The following is a 15,479-nucleotide window of genomic DNA, read 5'->3' as shown; positions in this document are numbered from 1 at the left end:
GTTACACAACCAAAACTGCCTGTTGCTCCTCTCCCCCATTTGTTTGTATAAAACTAAACTCCCATGCAGCCCCCGCTCTCTGTTGCGGCCACGTAGCCCCCTCTGTCTCCATCTGTGAAATTCTACTCCCTCCCCCTCCCTCTCTCTCCTTTGGAATTTTCACTCGCCCCTCCCCTCAGGTAAATGGTCTTTGTGTAATGTGAGATCATGGTCTGACAGCTATAGCAAGAGCTGAAGATTTTCCCATCAAGAATTTCATTGCTCCTATCCCCACATACTCAAAGACAAATTTAATAACTCACAGTAGTCCTAGAAATGTGAAATTGGATTTCAAGGATCTGGACACGTAGGGCTACGCATGGCAGTGTTTTGTGGCCTTTAGGGCCATCAGAAATCTGGGAAATGAGTTTCTGCCCCCAGTAGGCATGCTGTGTTTGGTCTCAAAAGAATGGCAAATTCACAGGGAAAAATATAATGCCCCTATCGTTGCCCTATGAGCTTCCCGGCCAAAGATATGGAGAATAGAAGTTCTGATAATTTTCCAAAAGAGGTGTACCTTCTTGATCACAGCCCACCTGTGAGGTGAGGAGAAGGAGGAATCTCCAGGTTTGTGGGGAAAGCATAAAACCAAAACGAACATTTTGGGACATGTTCACAACTGGAGAGACAGCCAAGAACACCGTGCTGTGCTGCTGAATTGCTCCTTTGGGAAGGCTCTCCTTCCCTTTATCGACACATCATACGTGTGACTGAGATATAGTAAGTTGGTATGTTTATCCCTTTTATTTTCTGTTGTACATATTGTATTTTGTCTTTTAGTAATATATTTTGTATTTTTGTAAACACTGCCGATATTTTCTGGAGTAAATTTATAAATTTACTAGCTTCGTTCTTTTTGCTCTATGACGGAACCAACACGTACTCCGCGCAACTTCCCGCTACCTGGGGTTGGTTTCTGACCCGATATAGGCTTTGGTAACGGACCTTGCTTGTATCAAACGAGGAACTGGTGGCAGCGTAGCATTCTGGTGTTATTGGGGAATCCTGGAAGTGACGCATCAGAGGTTTATGTGTGTATTCCCGGCCTGGGACAGGTGATATACATACCACCCGTACTGCAGACTGCCCGGATAGCCAGTACGTGACAGGGTAGCCTTTCTGGCGACTACTTATCCTAGGTGCAGGTCCCTGACTGACCTGAGGGTAAGGTAGGCACCAGAGAGCTGCAAGTTCATGAACTGAACTGAACCAAAAGGGGTTTCCCTGACAAGGGTCTATTACAAATCTAACTGAAAGTGATATGTCTTGTGCATACATCAGACATATTTATAGGCCCTGATTCACCTAAAAAAGGCAATAATAATGTCTATTTGAGTTCTGTTCTAATACATTTTTTTTAACTTTACAGGAAGCCATTGTAGTATTCTTTTTTACACAGTGGATAACCACAAAATGCATACCACGGTTTGTAACATTGTGTCCAATGAGATGTGTGCCATTGTAGCTGTACAGTGTTACGGCCCCGTCACACACAGCGAGATCGCTAGTGAGATCGCTGATTTTGTGACGCCACAGCGATCTTGCCAGCGACATCGCTGTGTGTGACACGCATCAGCGACCGACCCCCCGCAGGGTATCGCTGATCGTGCAGGAGTGTCCTGGGCCATTTTTTGGTCTTTGGTCTCCCGCTGGCCAGCGCGCATCGCTGCGTGTGACAGCGAGAGACCAACGATCAGCGACACTGGGAGCTGGTATCCAAGGTAAACAGTGGGTATCTAAGAGCCGCGCCGCTTAGATACCCGCTGTTTACCTTGGATACCAGCTTGCTCGCTGGTCCTGATCGCTGGTGAGTCTGTCTGTCATGATCCAGCGTGGATCTGACAGTTTAAATGGACAAAGTGAACTTTTTTTCCTTTGACTTGGTGCCAAAGTGGGTTGATTGCCCCCGGTGGCCATTAGAATTATTACACGTGGTGTTGTTCATTCTAATTTACCCCGGTGGTGGGTAGTGGTATCGCACTTTAGTTCTTTGGTTAAGTGCACGTGATTAGGTAACAGGTGTGAATGCTCTATAAATGAGTGTCAGGTGGTTCAATCACGGTTGGTGATATTGATTGTGTGTTAGTCATTCACGAGGAAGCCTGCGTGAATGAAGGAGCTGAACATGAGTCCTGCGCAGGCCAGCCAGAGGGAACGAGTGGCAGCTATGTGGTCTGCAAGAAGGACTGGCATGGCGTGGTGGAGTCACAGTTTATGGTGTCGGCAGGAAGTGCTTGCATGGCTTGGTGGAGTGACGACTATGGAGAGAGTTGCACTCAGCATGCGGGACTTGGTTGCTGAGAGCTGGACTCAAGCATACTTGACTTTTTGGGCAGGAGCTGAACTCATCTTTGGGACTCTGTTACTGGACTTCTGCAATTGGTGGTGGACTCTGCTCCAAGGCTGCACTATGGTGAAGGATCCAGTTATGGTGATGGATCCGGGTGGAGGAGAAGATGCACACAGGTGGTGGGTTCTGTTGCTAGGAGCGTACGCAACAGAGCAAAGCTAAGTGGTGTTTCCCCTGTATTGTCATTTTCCCTCATGTGTGTTTAGTGCAGTGGTGGGATTAGTTTCCGCACCGACCAATTCCCTAGTGAGGGTTTAGGTCAGGACGAGCTAGGGTTTTTAGGTTCCTGTTGCGCGCCCGGTGCGGAATCGGCATAGGGAACGTTAGGAGTGCAGGGACACTGGCTCAGGGGAGTTCAGGAGGTCTCCACTTCCCTATTCCCTATTGCAGGGCCCACCATTGTTAATGTTTCCCAGGTTTCCCTTATTGTTTAAATTCGCCTTACTGGAGGCGGGTTTCCAGACTTGTATATAGGTGTAATGTCTAAATTCGCCAGTTGGAGGCGGTGTATCCAGCTGCACGTGTTTATTATTTAAATTCGCCCCACTGGAGGCGGTGTATCCAGGGTCACGTGCGTCACATGGGTTCGCCTTCCGGTAGTCACTGCGTCCAGAGACACACGTGACCGTGACACTATGTGACAGCTCACCAGCGATCAGCTAACTATGTCCCAGCGATCCCATCCACGTCAGATCGTTGGTGGGATCGCTGGGACACTAAACGTGTAACGGGGCCTTTATTAGCTTAGTATGTGAGTTAGTTTTCAGGACTCTTGTTATATTAATATAGGAATACCTCAGATATTATTTCCATATTGTTAGTCTTATATTAGCATTGTATATAGTCCTGCAGCCATAATTCTATTAGTGAGTTATAAATCTATCAATTGTAGGAAACCATCATACTGTCTGAATATCTTTTGTCACACGAAGCATTGTAATATCTCTGGACTTCTTCTTCAGGTCTTCCATCTCCATTCGTATCTTTTTATGCTCCCAATCAAGCTGGAAGATTCCTTTCCGGAAATCTTTGCTTTCCACCATGCTTGCTATTTTCTGCTCTCCTAAACCCTGGATACAAAGAAAGTGGAGAAATAAGATCAAAGTCCAAATAGGCACATGTAATGTATCATCTATGGAATATACCTCGTAATTGACTGCAGAAAATGGGATGCTGTCAGCTTAGATCATATCAGTCCTGCATATATTTATATTAGAGCCCTGGCAAATCAAGAGTTGTCCAAAAATGGTTCTCATGTCAATCAGATATAAACCTTAGACTAGGGCGAGCGTTTGTCAGTTTTCAATAGAGAGAGAGAAGAAAGCGCTGAAAACAAAAGGATGGAAATTCCAGTTTCCCGATCTTTCATCATTTAGATGGAGGCCCGATGCTAAAACATCGGGAGGGTGGTAATGTGACGATTGGTGCAGGCCTTGCGTTGTGCCTTTGCTGCTTTCCTTTCATTGTCATTCGCGTACTTTTTAGGAGGAGCCATGTTGGCGTTGATATTTGGTTTTTAAATGGGTTTTCCCATGAACGAAAGTTCATTTTAAAAATTGTCTGTGTCTGACCGTGTACAGAACATACCACAGCTCCTGGGCAGGAGAGGAAGTAAAAGACAATACTGCCACTACAGCAGGAGATCGCAGAGGATACATTTTGTGAGGTAAAATATTGTTTAAAAACAGTCAGTGAAATATTTTACCTCACAAAATGTATCCTCTGCGATCTCCTGCTGTAATGTCAGTATTGTCTTTTGCTTCCTCCTCTGCCCAGGAGATGTGGTATGCTCTGTACACGGTCAGACACAGACAATTTTTACAATTAACTTTCATTCGTGGGAAAACCCCTTTAATGTGACCGGCTTCCTCTGCCTGTAGACACGTCACACATCTGCCGCCGGGATAGCCCGAATGATTCACTGCGCCTGCGCAAAATTCGTTCAGGCGCAGTAAATCAGACCGCCGCCATGTTTGCGCAGACGGATGGTGGCTTCTCCTGTACAAAGATGGCGGCGGTCAGTGAATCATTCGGCTGATCTTGGCGGTGGCGTGTTTGCGACTCTGTTCCGCTGGTGGTACCGCGCAAGAGGCTGCGTACGGCATATACAATGTGTGTGTGTACGTGTCTGTGGTGTGTACGGCATATACAGAGTGTGTGTATGTATGTATGTGTGTGTGTGTGTGTGTGTGTGTGTGTGTGGTGCGAACGGCATATACAGTGTGTGTGTGGTGCGAACGGCATATACTGTGTGTGTTTGTGTGTGTGTGTGTGTGGTGTGTACGGCGTATACAGAGTGTGTGTGTGGTGACAGTGTTCCGCTGGTGGTACCACGCAAGAGGCTGGTACCACCAGCAGTTTTCATATTGAGACTTCCACCGCTTGGAATTCTGGGATCCGGACAAATCTGGACGGAACAGGATGTGAAGACATTACAAGGTAAGTATATATTAAGATAGGGGTCTTAAGGCTTCAGAACTAGTTGGTACCAACCATCAACTGAGAGAATTCTTCTCTAATAGGACAGTGAACCAGCATTTACAATGACAGAAATGGCCACTATTGTGAAAAATACTTTTCTGTATATGAGGAGCAGCTGTTCCACTAAAGTTAGGCTGAATACTTTCATTGTATTATCTGGGATTAATATATCTAGATTTTTATCGGAATTTCACTGATTCTTGTCAATGAATAAAGCATAATATAAATTGTATCTGTTGTGTTATATACCCGTATATTGCTGTTTAGGTCTTCTATCACACTCCTATGAAGAAGTATGGCATCTGTATAATTGGGAATTAGGTCAGAGTTCTCCACTTCCACCTGACCTTGTTTTAGTATGAACTGGACAGTAAGATCCAGCTGAAACTTCATTTTCTCATTTCGCAATCTGAAACCAAGAGAAGTGAGAATGAGATGTGACTTAACAAACGCATAATTACAAGGTGAAAGTACAGTGCAAAATGCCACACTAAAGACATGGGGCCTGATTCATCAAGACTGGCGTTGTTCACACCAGTCTTCAAATGGGGGGTATGCTGGAGTCAGACACTCCTGATTTATGAAGAGTTGTACACTTCTTCATGAATCTGGAGCATCTGACAAGTAGCATGCACCTCTGTGTGCTACTTCAAAAATCTCACCCCAATCAAGTCTTGGAGTGAGATTTCTGGCGTTCAGATCAGTTAGGCAAGCTGTGGTGTTACAACTGCTACCCCGTACCACCCAAGCTCCGTGCATTTCGGCAGAGCTGGAGAAACTGTTGTAAAGATGCCAAAAGTCACAAATTTTGCAACTTTTCATAGATTTTATGCCAGAATTTAGCTTTCATGAATCAGGCCCTTGGATTTCACCCTTTTGATAAAGCAAACGTGAAACGCACGTCAGGGGTGACACATGGCTCCTGGGCGCTACAGCAATATTATTTATGGGTAAGCACTAAAAGCACTTTTCTATGGTAACCAATGGTTTCCCTCAACTAACGCTGTGGCAACTTGTACATTGAGGGTTGTTTCCCATTTTATGAGATTTATGCCTGCGTTTTTTTTGAGGGTGTACACTGTATTTTATTACTTGCTTGTTACATATGTATAATAATAATGTAATAAAATTGTCTATTTTTTATCATTTTTTTGTATGGAACTCCATTTTTTGGTTCTTGGCAATGAACCTATAGGCATATATATGGCCAACTTATCCAAAGGCCCAGTAATCCTGTGTAGTTATCCAGTAAAAAATATGTAAGTTTTTTTTTGCAATGTGAGCCTATAAGCGGTGTCCCACTGGATGTCACCTATAAAGCTGGCATCGTCATAGCAGTTTGTTGGAGATATACAATCACTGATCCTCATGATGTATACCTCTAAAGCAATGCTTCACGTTAATACACCCTAAGTGTGGAGAGGAAATGAACCTCTATACAAGGGTCGGGTTGTACGGACAGTGGATGCCGATAATCTAATATCCACCACTTATTAAACTACCGTAAATAAACCTGCTAGCTACATATTGAGTTCTTGAATGATGTCCTCAATGTCCTGCCGTGTTCTTTCATCTTCGTCAATTCTTTTACGGAGGAATTCCTGCATCTCTGCTAGGACCAGGGCCTTGCGTTTTACCTGCACCAGGAGAGGTGTAAAGGGACACATTAATTCTAAATAAACCATCATTAAGTGTACAATATACTGTATGACATCAAAAAATGCTTGTATCATTATTTTACTTCAAAAAGGATAGAAGGGTGCATGCAGATGACTCCATTTAGGATCTTACCTGTTTTGCAAGGAAAAGGTCTAGCTAACGTGAGACTTCAGATGCAAAATATATGAAATATTTTTATAGACACTAGTTGGGTGCAACCCCTTAGGCTGGTTTCACACTTGCGCTTTTTTGCGCTGATTTTTAGCGCAAAAAACCACATGCGTTTTTTCCCCTATACTTTAACATGGGTGCGCATATGTGCGCATACATATGCGCACGTACGCGTTTGTATGCGCATGCGTTTTTTGCAGTGTGCGCTCGGGCGCACAAAATGCATCCTGTTGCATTTTTTGTGCGTCCGACTTGCCCCAAAAAACGCATGCGCACGCAATGCATTTTTTTTTTACAGCAAAACACCCATTAAAGTCTATGGGTGCGCATACGTGCGCATTGTAATGAGCACATATGCACAAATAAACGCATGTGATTTTTTTTTTTTTTTTAAAAATGCACCAAAACCCGCAAAAAAATGCACACAAATGCATGATGCGTTTTTTTCATGCGTTTGTGTGCGCAAAAAACACGCAGCAAAAAAACGCAAGTGTGAAAGTAGCCTTAATGACACAGCCAGTTTGGCATTTGTGACCAATCCCCGTTTTTAAATTTGACGGGTCAATTTATGCAATATGGTACAGGAAAGATGTATATCTTTGTACCGTGTTAACCAGTAGATTTAAATCTAAGTAGTTTCATTGTCAGAAGCTCCCCGTCCTCTCCAAAAACTGCAGGAACCTTTCCTTGCAACCAGAAAAAATGTAAAACCTGTCCATTTATAATGACCACGGACAAGATAAAGATCCCCAACTCACATCAGGACTACAAGATCCCAGGTACTTTTTTCAGCTGCATCACATCTAATGTGGAGTACTTAATTATTTGTACTAAATGTTCAACTGGGGGTCTGTATGTGGGGGAGACCGGGCAAAAACTGAGAACAAGGATGAATTCTCATTGTCACACAATAAGAGAAAAAAGAATGGATCTACCTGTGGCAAAACATTTTTGTATGCCTGATCACAACACCATGGATATGAAATTACTGGTATTGAAAAGTAACTTCACATCTCAGAGAGAGAGAGAAGAGTCTGGGAGTGCAAGCTCCTGATAACCTTTGACACTCTCAATGCTGGAATGAATGTGTTGCATGGATTTATGTATTTTTACATCAATTAAGGAATTTACTCCTAAGACCTTGTGGGGGCATCACAACACATTAGGAGACCCCAATGAGAGGACAATAAAACATCCAGACTCCTTATCTATGAACTGGTCCAAAATTTATGTTTCTCCCTCTACCATAATGATAGTTCTGCTTCGCGTCACTTGTCTTATCTATTGCATTTTTGCTGTGTTGTGCATAAATATGTGACTTTTCAGATTTTGTATTAGTCAATGCCTGATGAAGAGACCTGAGTAGTCACGAAAGCTTGCAATGTGTTACCATCTTTTCAGTTAGCCATTAAAAGGTATCAACCACTGAGAACTCTCAATTCTGAATATTTTTGTAATAGGGTAATAACTTATTTTGATCCGAGTGATTCAGAAATAGTTTTTTCATGACCTATTGTATGTAATGTTAGTGGTAAATTAAGGTTGATGTGTTTTGCAGTTTATTTCTAAAAAAAAGTCTGAAGTTTTGAAAATGTAGAAAAAAACTGGAATTTTTAAACAATTTTTATACCACTTAAAACAGTCATATCAGACAAAAAGTTCATAAAGAACCTTTACCGTATGTCTACTATACATCAGAATCATTTTTCAAATGCCCTTTTATTATATTAGCACTTTTATGGCTAGGTTCACATTTATCCTGTGCTCTACACTAATACTTACCGTAGGTTGGGGTTTCTGTCTAAATCCCCGCAAAATGGGATCAAAAAGGAACTTCCAACAGAACCATTCTTTATAATGAGGCATATGAAGTCACTTTGGACTCCATATAGTCTCTATTTTGACAGTGTCCATTGTTCAGTGTCCACCATGCTTTTGTGCATCCCTAAAAGGATGGATGCCACCAGATGAGACCAGACAGAGTCCAACATGACCACATCTGCCTCATTATAGTAAGTGGTTCCAGCAGGGGTTTTGCCTCAATCACGTTTTTCGCTGATTTAGATTGAAACCCCAAAATCTGGTGCTCAGTGTAGTGCACAAGATAAATGTGAACCCAGTCTTATTCTGATTTAATAGTGATGAAACAACTTTATTTTTTGGGTCAGTACAATTACAGATTTAGAGTATGTCCTGAGGGTGTCTTTTCAGGGCCCGGAATCTGACTGAAAAAGCGCCCCATATAATGAACATAATGCACAAGGTTTGAAGTGTATAGTAATCCAACAGCAAAGAGAATGTAATGGAAAATACACACAAGCCATTTTTATAAATGCACTGAATTGCTCATGACCGAAAATTGTTTTCTGTTCCGTACTTGCTGTTCATATTCCATTTTTGACCTTCTTGCCAGACAGAAACGTTCCCATACTGGAAGATCCAGCCCTTCCGGCATATGCTCCGGAGCATCAAATTCATTCATAGCTTTCATTAGCAGGACAACTGAATCCTTATAAGATTTGGCTGATCCTGGCCGATCACCAAATGGTGCCTCGCTCTCTGTCTGAGTCCTAAGTCGCTGAACTCTATAGGAAACAAAGCAGAATTGTACCAGAAATTCCTTGTGACAGATCAATCAAGAGAAACATTTCCATCAATACCCATACCTCGGCCTTTTCCTGTACAGTTTATAAAGCTGATCCACGTGGTGAGCTGGAACATCAGAAAATTCCTTCTTGAATCCACGGTCTAACAACTAAAACCAGAACAGATGCCATATCTCAAGAGAACTACACACTTGAGCTTTAATGCTTACTCCACTTGTCTTTACCTTATCTTCTGCCACCAGGTCATCATAAGACTCACGGAAAGACTCTACTGCCGTCTTGAAAGTCTTAACCAGATCTGATGTCTGATTCTGTAACAGAAACAGTTACAGTTATTTCATCCTACCATTTGTGCACTGCACCTGCAAATTCGAAGGGGTGAGCCACTAGTCGGAAAATCCCTTCTTAAATACTGTATAAAATAAAAATAAGAGATACTCACTCTTTGCCCTGGCACCGTTACAGTGATGAAGCTGGGTCTCCAAGAGGTCTCATGACATTGATTGCCATGCTTATGTGGCATAACAATAGGGAGTCGCTAATAGGCTGAAGTTCTCACACTTTTGAACAAAACTTGGATGTTTCAGAGACCTATGACATCTGCAGCCCATTCGTGTACTGTAGCACACACATGGCATTACAATGTCACTCAAGCCCCAGAAGAACCAGAGCTGACACCACTGGAATGTAAAGTCAGAAAAAAGATTTTTACTAAAACCAGTTTTTAATATAAACTTTTTTTGTGTGCTGTTTAGTTTGGTTACTTTCCAAAACAACAATCTTGAGATATCCTAGCTTTTGTAGTACAGCATTCGGAGTAGGATGATGCTTCCTGCGTTCTGTAGCTAACTTGTCAGCTTTGCTGTGTAGACTGGAGTAGCATGAGTCAAGTCCTCATCAGCGGGAAGGGGATTTATAGACTGCTCTATTTTACTGCTGGAGGCTTAATACACATTATGATGGTATGGCCGACAGCTTTCTTCCCCGATGCCCCCATATACAGGATGGCTCGGCTCAAGCGTTCCGGTGTTCTATCTGAGAAAGAAGCTGCAAAACTCTGCCAGGAGCAGCTTATTTTTATGGGGAAAAAAGACAACCTTTGAAATTCAGCAGGGTGGAATCTTCTCTCCCCCAACAATATCGGTCAGGGAAAAGTTGTGAGGCTCCCATACACAATAGATGGTCAACTGATCCTGCCGGTATTACTGGGTTCTGCTGACTTTAGCCGGATACTCTTAAAGGCATTTACGTAAGATAGTAGAATAAATGTTGAGCTTCAAATGACCCCCTAAGATGATCACAGGGTGTCCTATTTTTAGCAGTTATTCCCATAAACTGTTTATTTTCTATGATCCTATTTTGTCTCATATTAAAATGTAATATATACACACACACACATATATATGCACAGCATGCATCCTCTGCTTGTCCTCAGGAGCTCAGCCAAGCCCTTTCCTTCCCACTGTTTGTGTCTGGCTGGAAGACAACTAGCTATAGCAGAGGCCTCTCAATTAGATACAAGTTGCCAAGTCACACCACTGGATTAATGAGGGTGCAGGCTTCACTCATCAGCTGAAAATAGAACTAATTAGCAAAAGATTTATTAACCCTTTATTCTCTGAGTAATTGCAAAGAGTGTGCACTTCAGGATCAAGCAGGAGATGGTGCAGACTAACCAACAGTGTGGGCAGTTGTATTACTATTTCATTCTAGGTTGTTGTTTGGAAATTATTAGGACACCAGTGCAGCATTTCAAGAGTTCCCCTTCAAGATAACAAACCCACCTTCTGTTTCCGTTTCTTGTCCATGATCTGGTTTAGTTGTGCAGCTCTGACACTTATCTCTTCTTCGATGAGAATTGAGAACAGAAGATTGCTTATTTTAATTTCTTCCTGTCCAGTAGAAAGGTGACAAATTCCATATAAAGAAGATCCAGCGTTCGTAGACTTTCATATGTGTCAATGCAAAGAAAATATGATACACTGTCTACCCACTCATGGGGATCACAAACGCTCTAGCCTAATATGCCCGGACGCATAGGTGCTCATCTAGAAAAACATGTCCAAAATCCACGCATAAGAGAAGAAAGGGATGGCACTCACCATCCTATAAAATCCATGCTTTATTGGCACATTCAAATCTTCAGCAGGGGAGCAATGTGTGGGATACAAGGACGACGGCCGTTTCGCACTGGCTGCGCTTCCACGAGTCCTAAAGCCTAACTGCAGTAGGACCCGTGGAAGCGCAGCCAGCGCGAAACGGACGTCGTCCTTGTATCCCACACATTGCTCCCCTGCTGAAGATTTGAATGTGCCAATAAAGCATGGATTTTATAGGACAGTGAGTGCCATCCCTTTCTTCTCTTATGCGCAGACTTTCATATGTGTGTAAACTATTTGCTGATTCCACAGTGGTCAAAACTGGGATTGTCTCCAAAAAATCAAAAGTAAGAAGCTTAATTTGCAATTCTCGATTTACGTTCCCCTCCTGATTATTTATACAACTCAAATCCCATGCAGAACCTGCAGCGTATGAACACAGGCCAACATATAAATGTGTAGAGATTTGCTACTGGAAATAAGCATCATAATGAGCAACCTTTTGAATGCGGCAGCTGGATCGGCCACTAAATGAGTCCTTACTTCTAACCTGTTCATATTATTATTGGTTCATGCGTATTATGGAATATCGTGTGATGCTCGGAAAGTTGGAAGAGTTACAGTTGTGGCCAAAAGTATTGACACCCCTGCAATTCTGTCAGATAATACTCAGTTTCTTCCTGAAAATGATTGCAAACACAAATTCTTTGGTATTATTATCTTCATTTAATTTGTCTTAAATGAAAAAACACAAAAAGAATTGTCCTAAAGCCAAATTGAATATAAGTCCACACCAAACATAAAAAAGAGGTTGGACAAAAGTATTGGCACTGTTCGAAAAATCATGTGATGCTTCTCTAATTTGTGTAATTAACAGCACCTGTAACTTACCTGTGGCACCTAACAGGTGTTGGCAATAACTAAATCACACTTGCAGCCAGCTGACATGGATTAAAGTTGACTCAACCTCTGTCCTGTGTCCTTGTGTGTACCACATTGAGCATGGAGAAAAGAAAGAAGACCAAAGAACTGTCTGAGGACTTGAGAAACCAAATTGTGAGGAAGCATGAGCAATCTCAAGGCTACAAGTCCATCTCCAAAGACCTGAATGTTCCTGTGCCTACCGTGCGCAGTGTCATCAAGAAGTTTAAAGCCCATGGCACTGTGGCTAACCTCCCTAGATGTGGACGGAAAAGAAAAATTGACAAGAGATTTCAACGCAAGATTGTGCGGATGTTGGATAAAGAACCTCGACCAACATCCAAACAAGTTCAAGCTGCCCTGCAGTCCGAGGGTACAACAGTGTCAACCCGTACTATCCATCGGCGTCTCAATGAAAAGGGACTGTATGGTAGGAGACCCAGGAAGACCCCACTTCTTACCCCGAGACATAAAAAAGACAGGCTGGAGTTTGCCAAAACTTACCTAAAAAAGCCTAAAACATTTTGGAAGAATGTTCTCTGGTCAGATGAGACAAAAGTAGAGCTTTTTGGGCAAAGGCATCAACATAGAATTTACAGGAGAAAAAAGAGGCATTCAAAGAAAAGAACACGGTCCCTACAGTCAAACATGGCGGATGTTCCCTGATGTTTTGGGGTTGCTTTGCTGCCTCTGGCACTGGACTGCTTGACCGTGTGCATGGCATTATGAAGTCTGAAGACTACCAACAAATTTTGCAGCATAATGTAGGGCCCAGTGTGAGAAAGCTGGGTCTCTCTCAGAGGTCATGGGTCTTCCAGCAGGACAATGACCCAAAACACACTTCAAAAAGCACTAGAAAATGGTTTGAGAGAAAGCACTGGAGACTTCTAAGGTGGCCAGCAATGAGTCCAGACCTGAATCCCATAGAATACCTGTGGAGAGATCTAAAAATGGCAGTTTGGAGAAGGCACCCTTCAAATATCAGGGACCTGGAGCAGTTTGCCAAAGAAGAATGGTCTAAAATTCCAGCAAAGCATTATAAGAAATTCATTGATGGTTACTAGAAGCGGTTGGTCGCAGTTATTTTGGCTAAAGGTTGTGCAACCTAGTATTAGGCTGAGGGTGCCAATACTTTTGTCTGGCCCATTTTTGGAGTTTTGTGTGAAATTATCAATGTTTTGCTTTTTGCTTCATTCTCTTTTGTGTTTTTTCCATTTAAGACAAATTAAATGAAGATAATACCAAAGAATTTGTGTTTGAGTATTATCTGACAGAATTGCAGGGGTGTCAATACTTTTGGCCACAACTGTAGGCCTCGTCCGGAGACCCAGTCCAGGCACTGTGGTCTGCATACGGACAGTGAAATACACTCATGTGAACCCAAACGGATTATGATTTAGTTAGGAAATATGAGGCAACAGGAGCATAAATGACATGTTCCCCATAGATATGTCACATTTAAAAAGAATCTATATGATTAGTTACAGAAAGCTTATTACCTGATAGATCACCATTTCACATTTCACCTTCTTTTCAAACAATTTGGTCAAAATCTCATCAAAAGTCAGTGTAGTCTCTGTTATAGATGCCTGAATCTTTTTCATTTCTGCCTCTAATATCTAGAGATAAAAGAGCAAATATGTTACAAACAGATCATATCCGAAACTGACAAGCCCGCTAGAAATAGATTTCCCATCCGCCGTCTGATCAGTAAATACCTGCACAAATATCCAAAGTTCTCAGCCCTATTTCGATTTTACTTTAGATATTTCTTCTTTATGTCTCACCACATTCTGAAAGCCGAAAATCTTTTATTCTATGTTTACGTCACTAGTTTTAGATTATTTTTTGTGCCATAATTGTCTATTGCAACAACATGTTTGGATACTAAACATAGTTTTTTTTTTTTAGGGTTATGTCCCCTACAAGGTGCTGTGCTTGGTTTGACTATTCATTTTGTGATGATAAAGGAAACTGTCATCAGGAAATTACCTATTGTTTCAATCAGGTTTTTGTGTTACATGTATATGGCAATGTTTTTCCTTCATATCACAATCTTTATTAAAAATATATATATTTCTAGACTCTCATTTCCTGTCCATTCGGAAAGATTTTTTAACGGGCTCATTATCATCAGAGGAAAGATTACAAGGAGAGGTGACACCTCAGTACATAGCAGATAACAATATCCACCATTCACAACACATGATGTCACAGCTGACTTTGCTCCCCTTCCCTTCACAATAACCTTGGCACAGGCTTATTCGATACCTTCATACAAACGATAGGCACTTGTGGCATTTGAATGCTACAGGCAGTGATTGGCAGCAGCATTTAAATGCTTAAACAGCAGTGATCGGAGAATGCGCCAATCATTGCTGTTGCAGGCAAAAGACACCTGTATAACACAGCTGCCACCTGTGGGGAGTATGGTGCAGGCTCAGTTCCTGAGGCTGTTCTATAACAGCTCCTGAGCCTGCTCCATACATGTGGACTTGACATGGGATGTACTATTAGATCTTATGTGAAAAAGAGGGTAAATTAGCTATTTTTATCAGCAGCATACATAAAAATGCAATTTCATCAATTAATCATCTTTTGCTATTCATTGTATTTGTCAAAGAACATTGTCAAAGTGTTATTTGGACTAGAGAATGAACCTTAAAGGGAATTTGTCACCCCTTTTTTTGAATATGAGCTGCTGGTACCGACATCAGGGGCTTATCTACAGCATTCTGTAATGCTGTAGATAAGCCCCCGATGTAACCTGAACGATAAGAAAAAAGAGTTAGATTATACTCACCCCGTCGTCCGTTTCGGTCCGATGGGTGTTGCGGTCCAGTCCGGCGCCTCCCACCTTGCAGCGATGACGCACTACAGTATTCTGCTCTGCCCTCAACAGGGCAGAGCAGTGCGCCTGCGCCGGAGCCACGACAGGAAGGAAAGAAGAGGACGGCACCGTATGAAGATGGGAGGCGCCGGACCGCAACACCGGGGTGAGTATAATCTAACTCTTTTTTCTTATCTTTCAAGTTACATCGGGGGCTTATCTATCTACAGCATTACAGAATGCTGTAGATATGCCCCTGATGTCGGTGCCGGCAGCTCATATTCGAAAAAGGGGGTGACAGATTCCCTTTAATAGAAGACGCA

General features: G+C 42.3%; 1 protein-coding gene across 5 annotated transcripts in view; it reads right to left on the bottom strand.

The window, feature by feature from the left end:
- Window positions 1-15,479, bottom strand: part of CFAP43 (cilia and flagella associated protein 43) — a 93,683-nt gene that overhangs the window by 7,839 nt on the left and 70,365 nt on the right. For all 5 annotated transcript variants that reach the window (XM_073566104.1, XM_073566119.1, XM_073566126.1 and 2 more), the window contains 8 exons: window positions 13,826-13,945; window positions 11,091-11,198; window positions 9,531-9,617; window positions 9,367-9,455; window positions 9,078-9,285; window positions 6,395-6,507; window positions 5,120-5,279; window positions 3,295-3,459 (listed from right to left, as the gene is read on the bottom strand). In XM_073566104.1, the coding sequence (XP_073422205.1) occupies window positions 3,295-3,459; window positions 5,120-5,279; window positions 6,395-6,507; window positions 9,078-9,285; window positions 9,367-9,455; window positions 9,531-9,617; window positions 11,091-11,198; window positions 13,826-13,945 (1,050 nt within the window). The remainder of the gene's footprint in view (window positions 1-3,294; window positions 3,460-5,119; window positions 5,280-6,394; window positions 6,508-9,077; window positions 9,286-9,366; window positions 9,456-9,530; window positions 9,618-11,090; window positions 11,199-13,825; window positions 13,946-15,479) is intronic.

This window comes from Dendrobates tinctorius, unplaced genomic scaffold, assembly GCF_039654945.1.
Source record: "Dendrobates tinctorius isolate UK_male_01 unplaced genomic scaffold, ASM3965494v1 ptg000001l, whole genome shotgun sequence".
NCBI lineage: Eukaryota > Metazoa > Chordata > Amphibia > Anura > Dendrobatidae > Dendrobates > Dendrobates tinctorius.
This window is presented reverse-complemented; position numbering and strand designations above follow the sequence as displayed.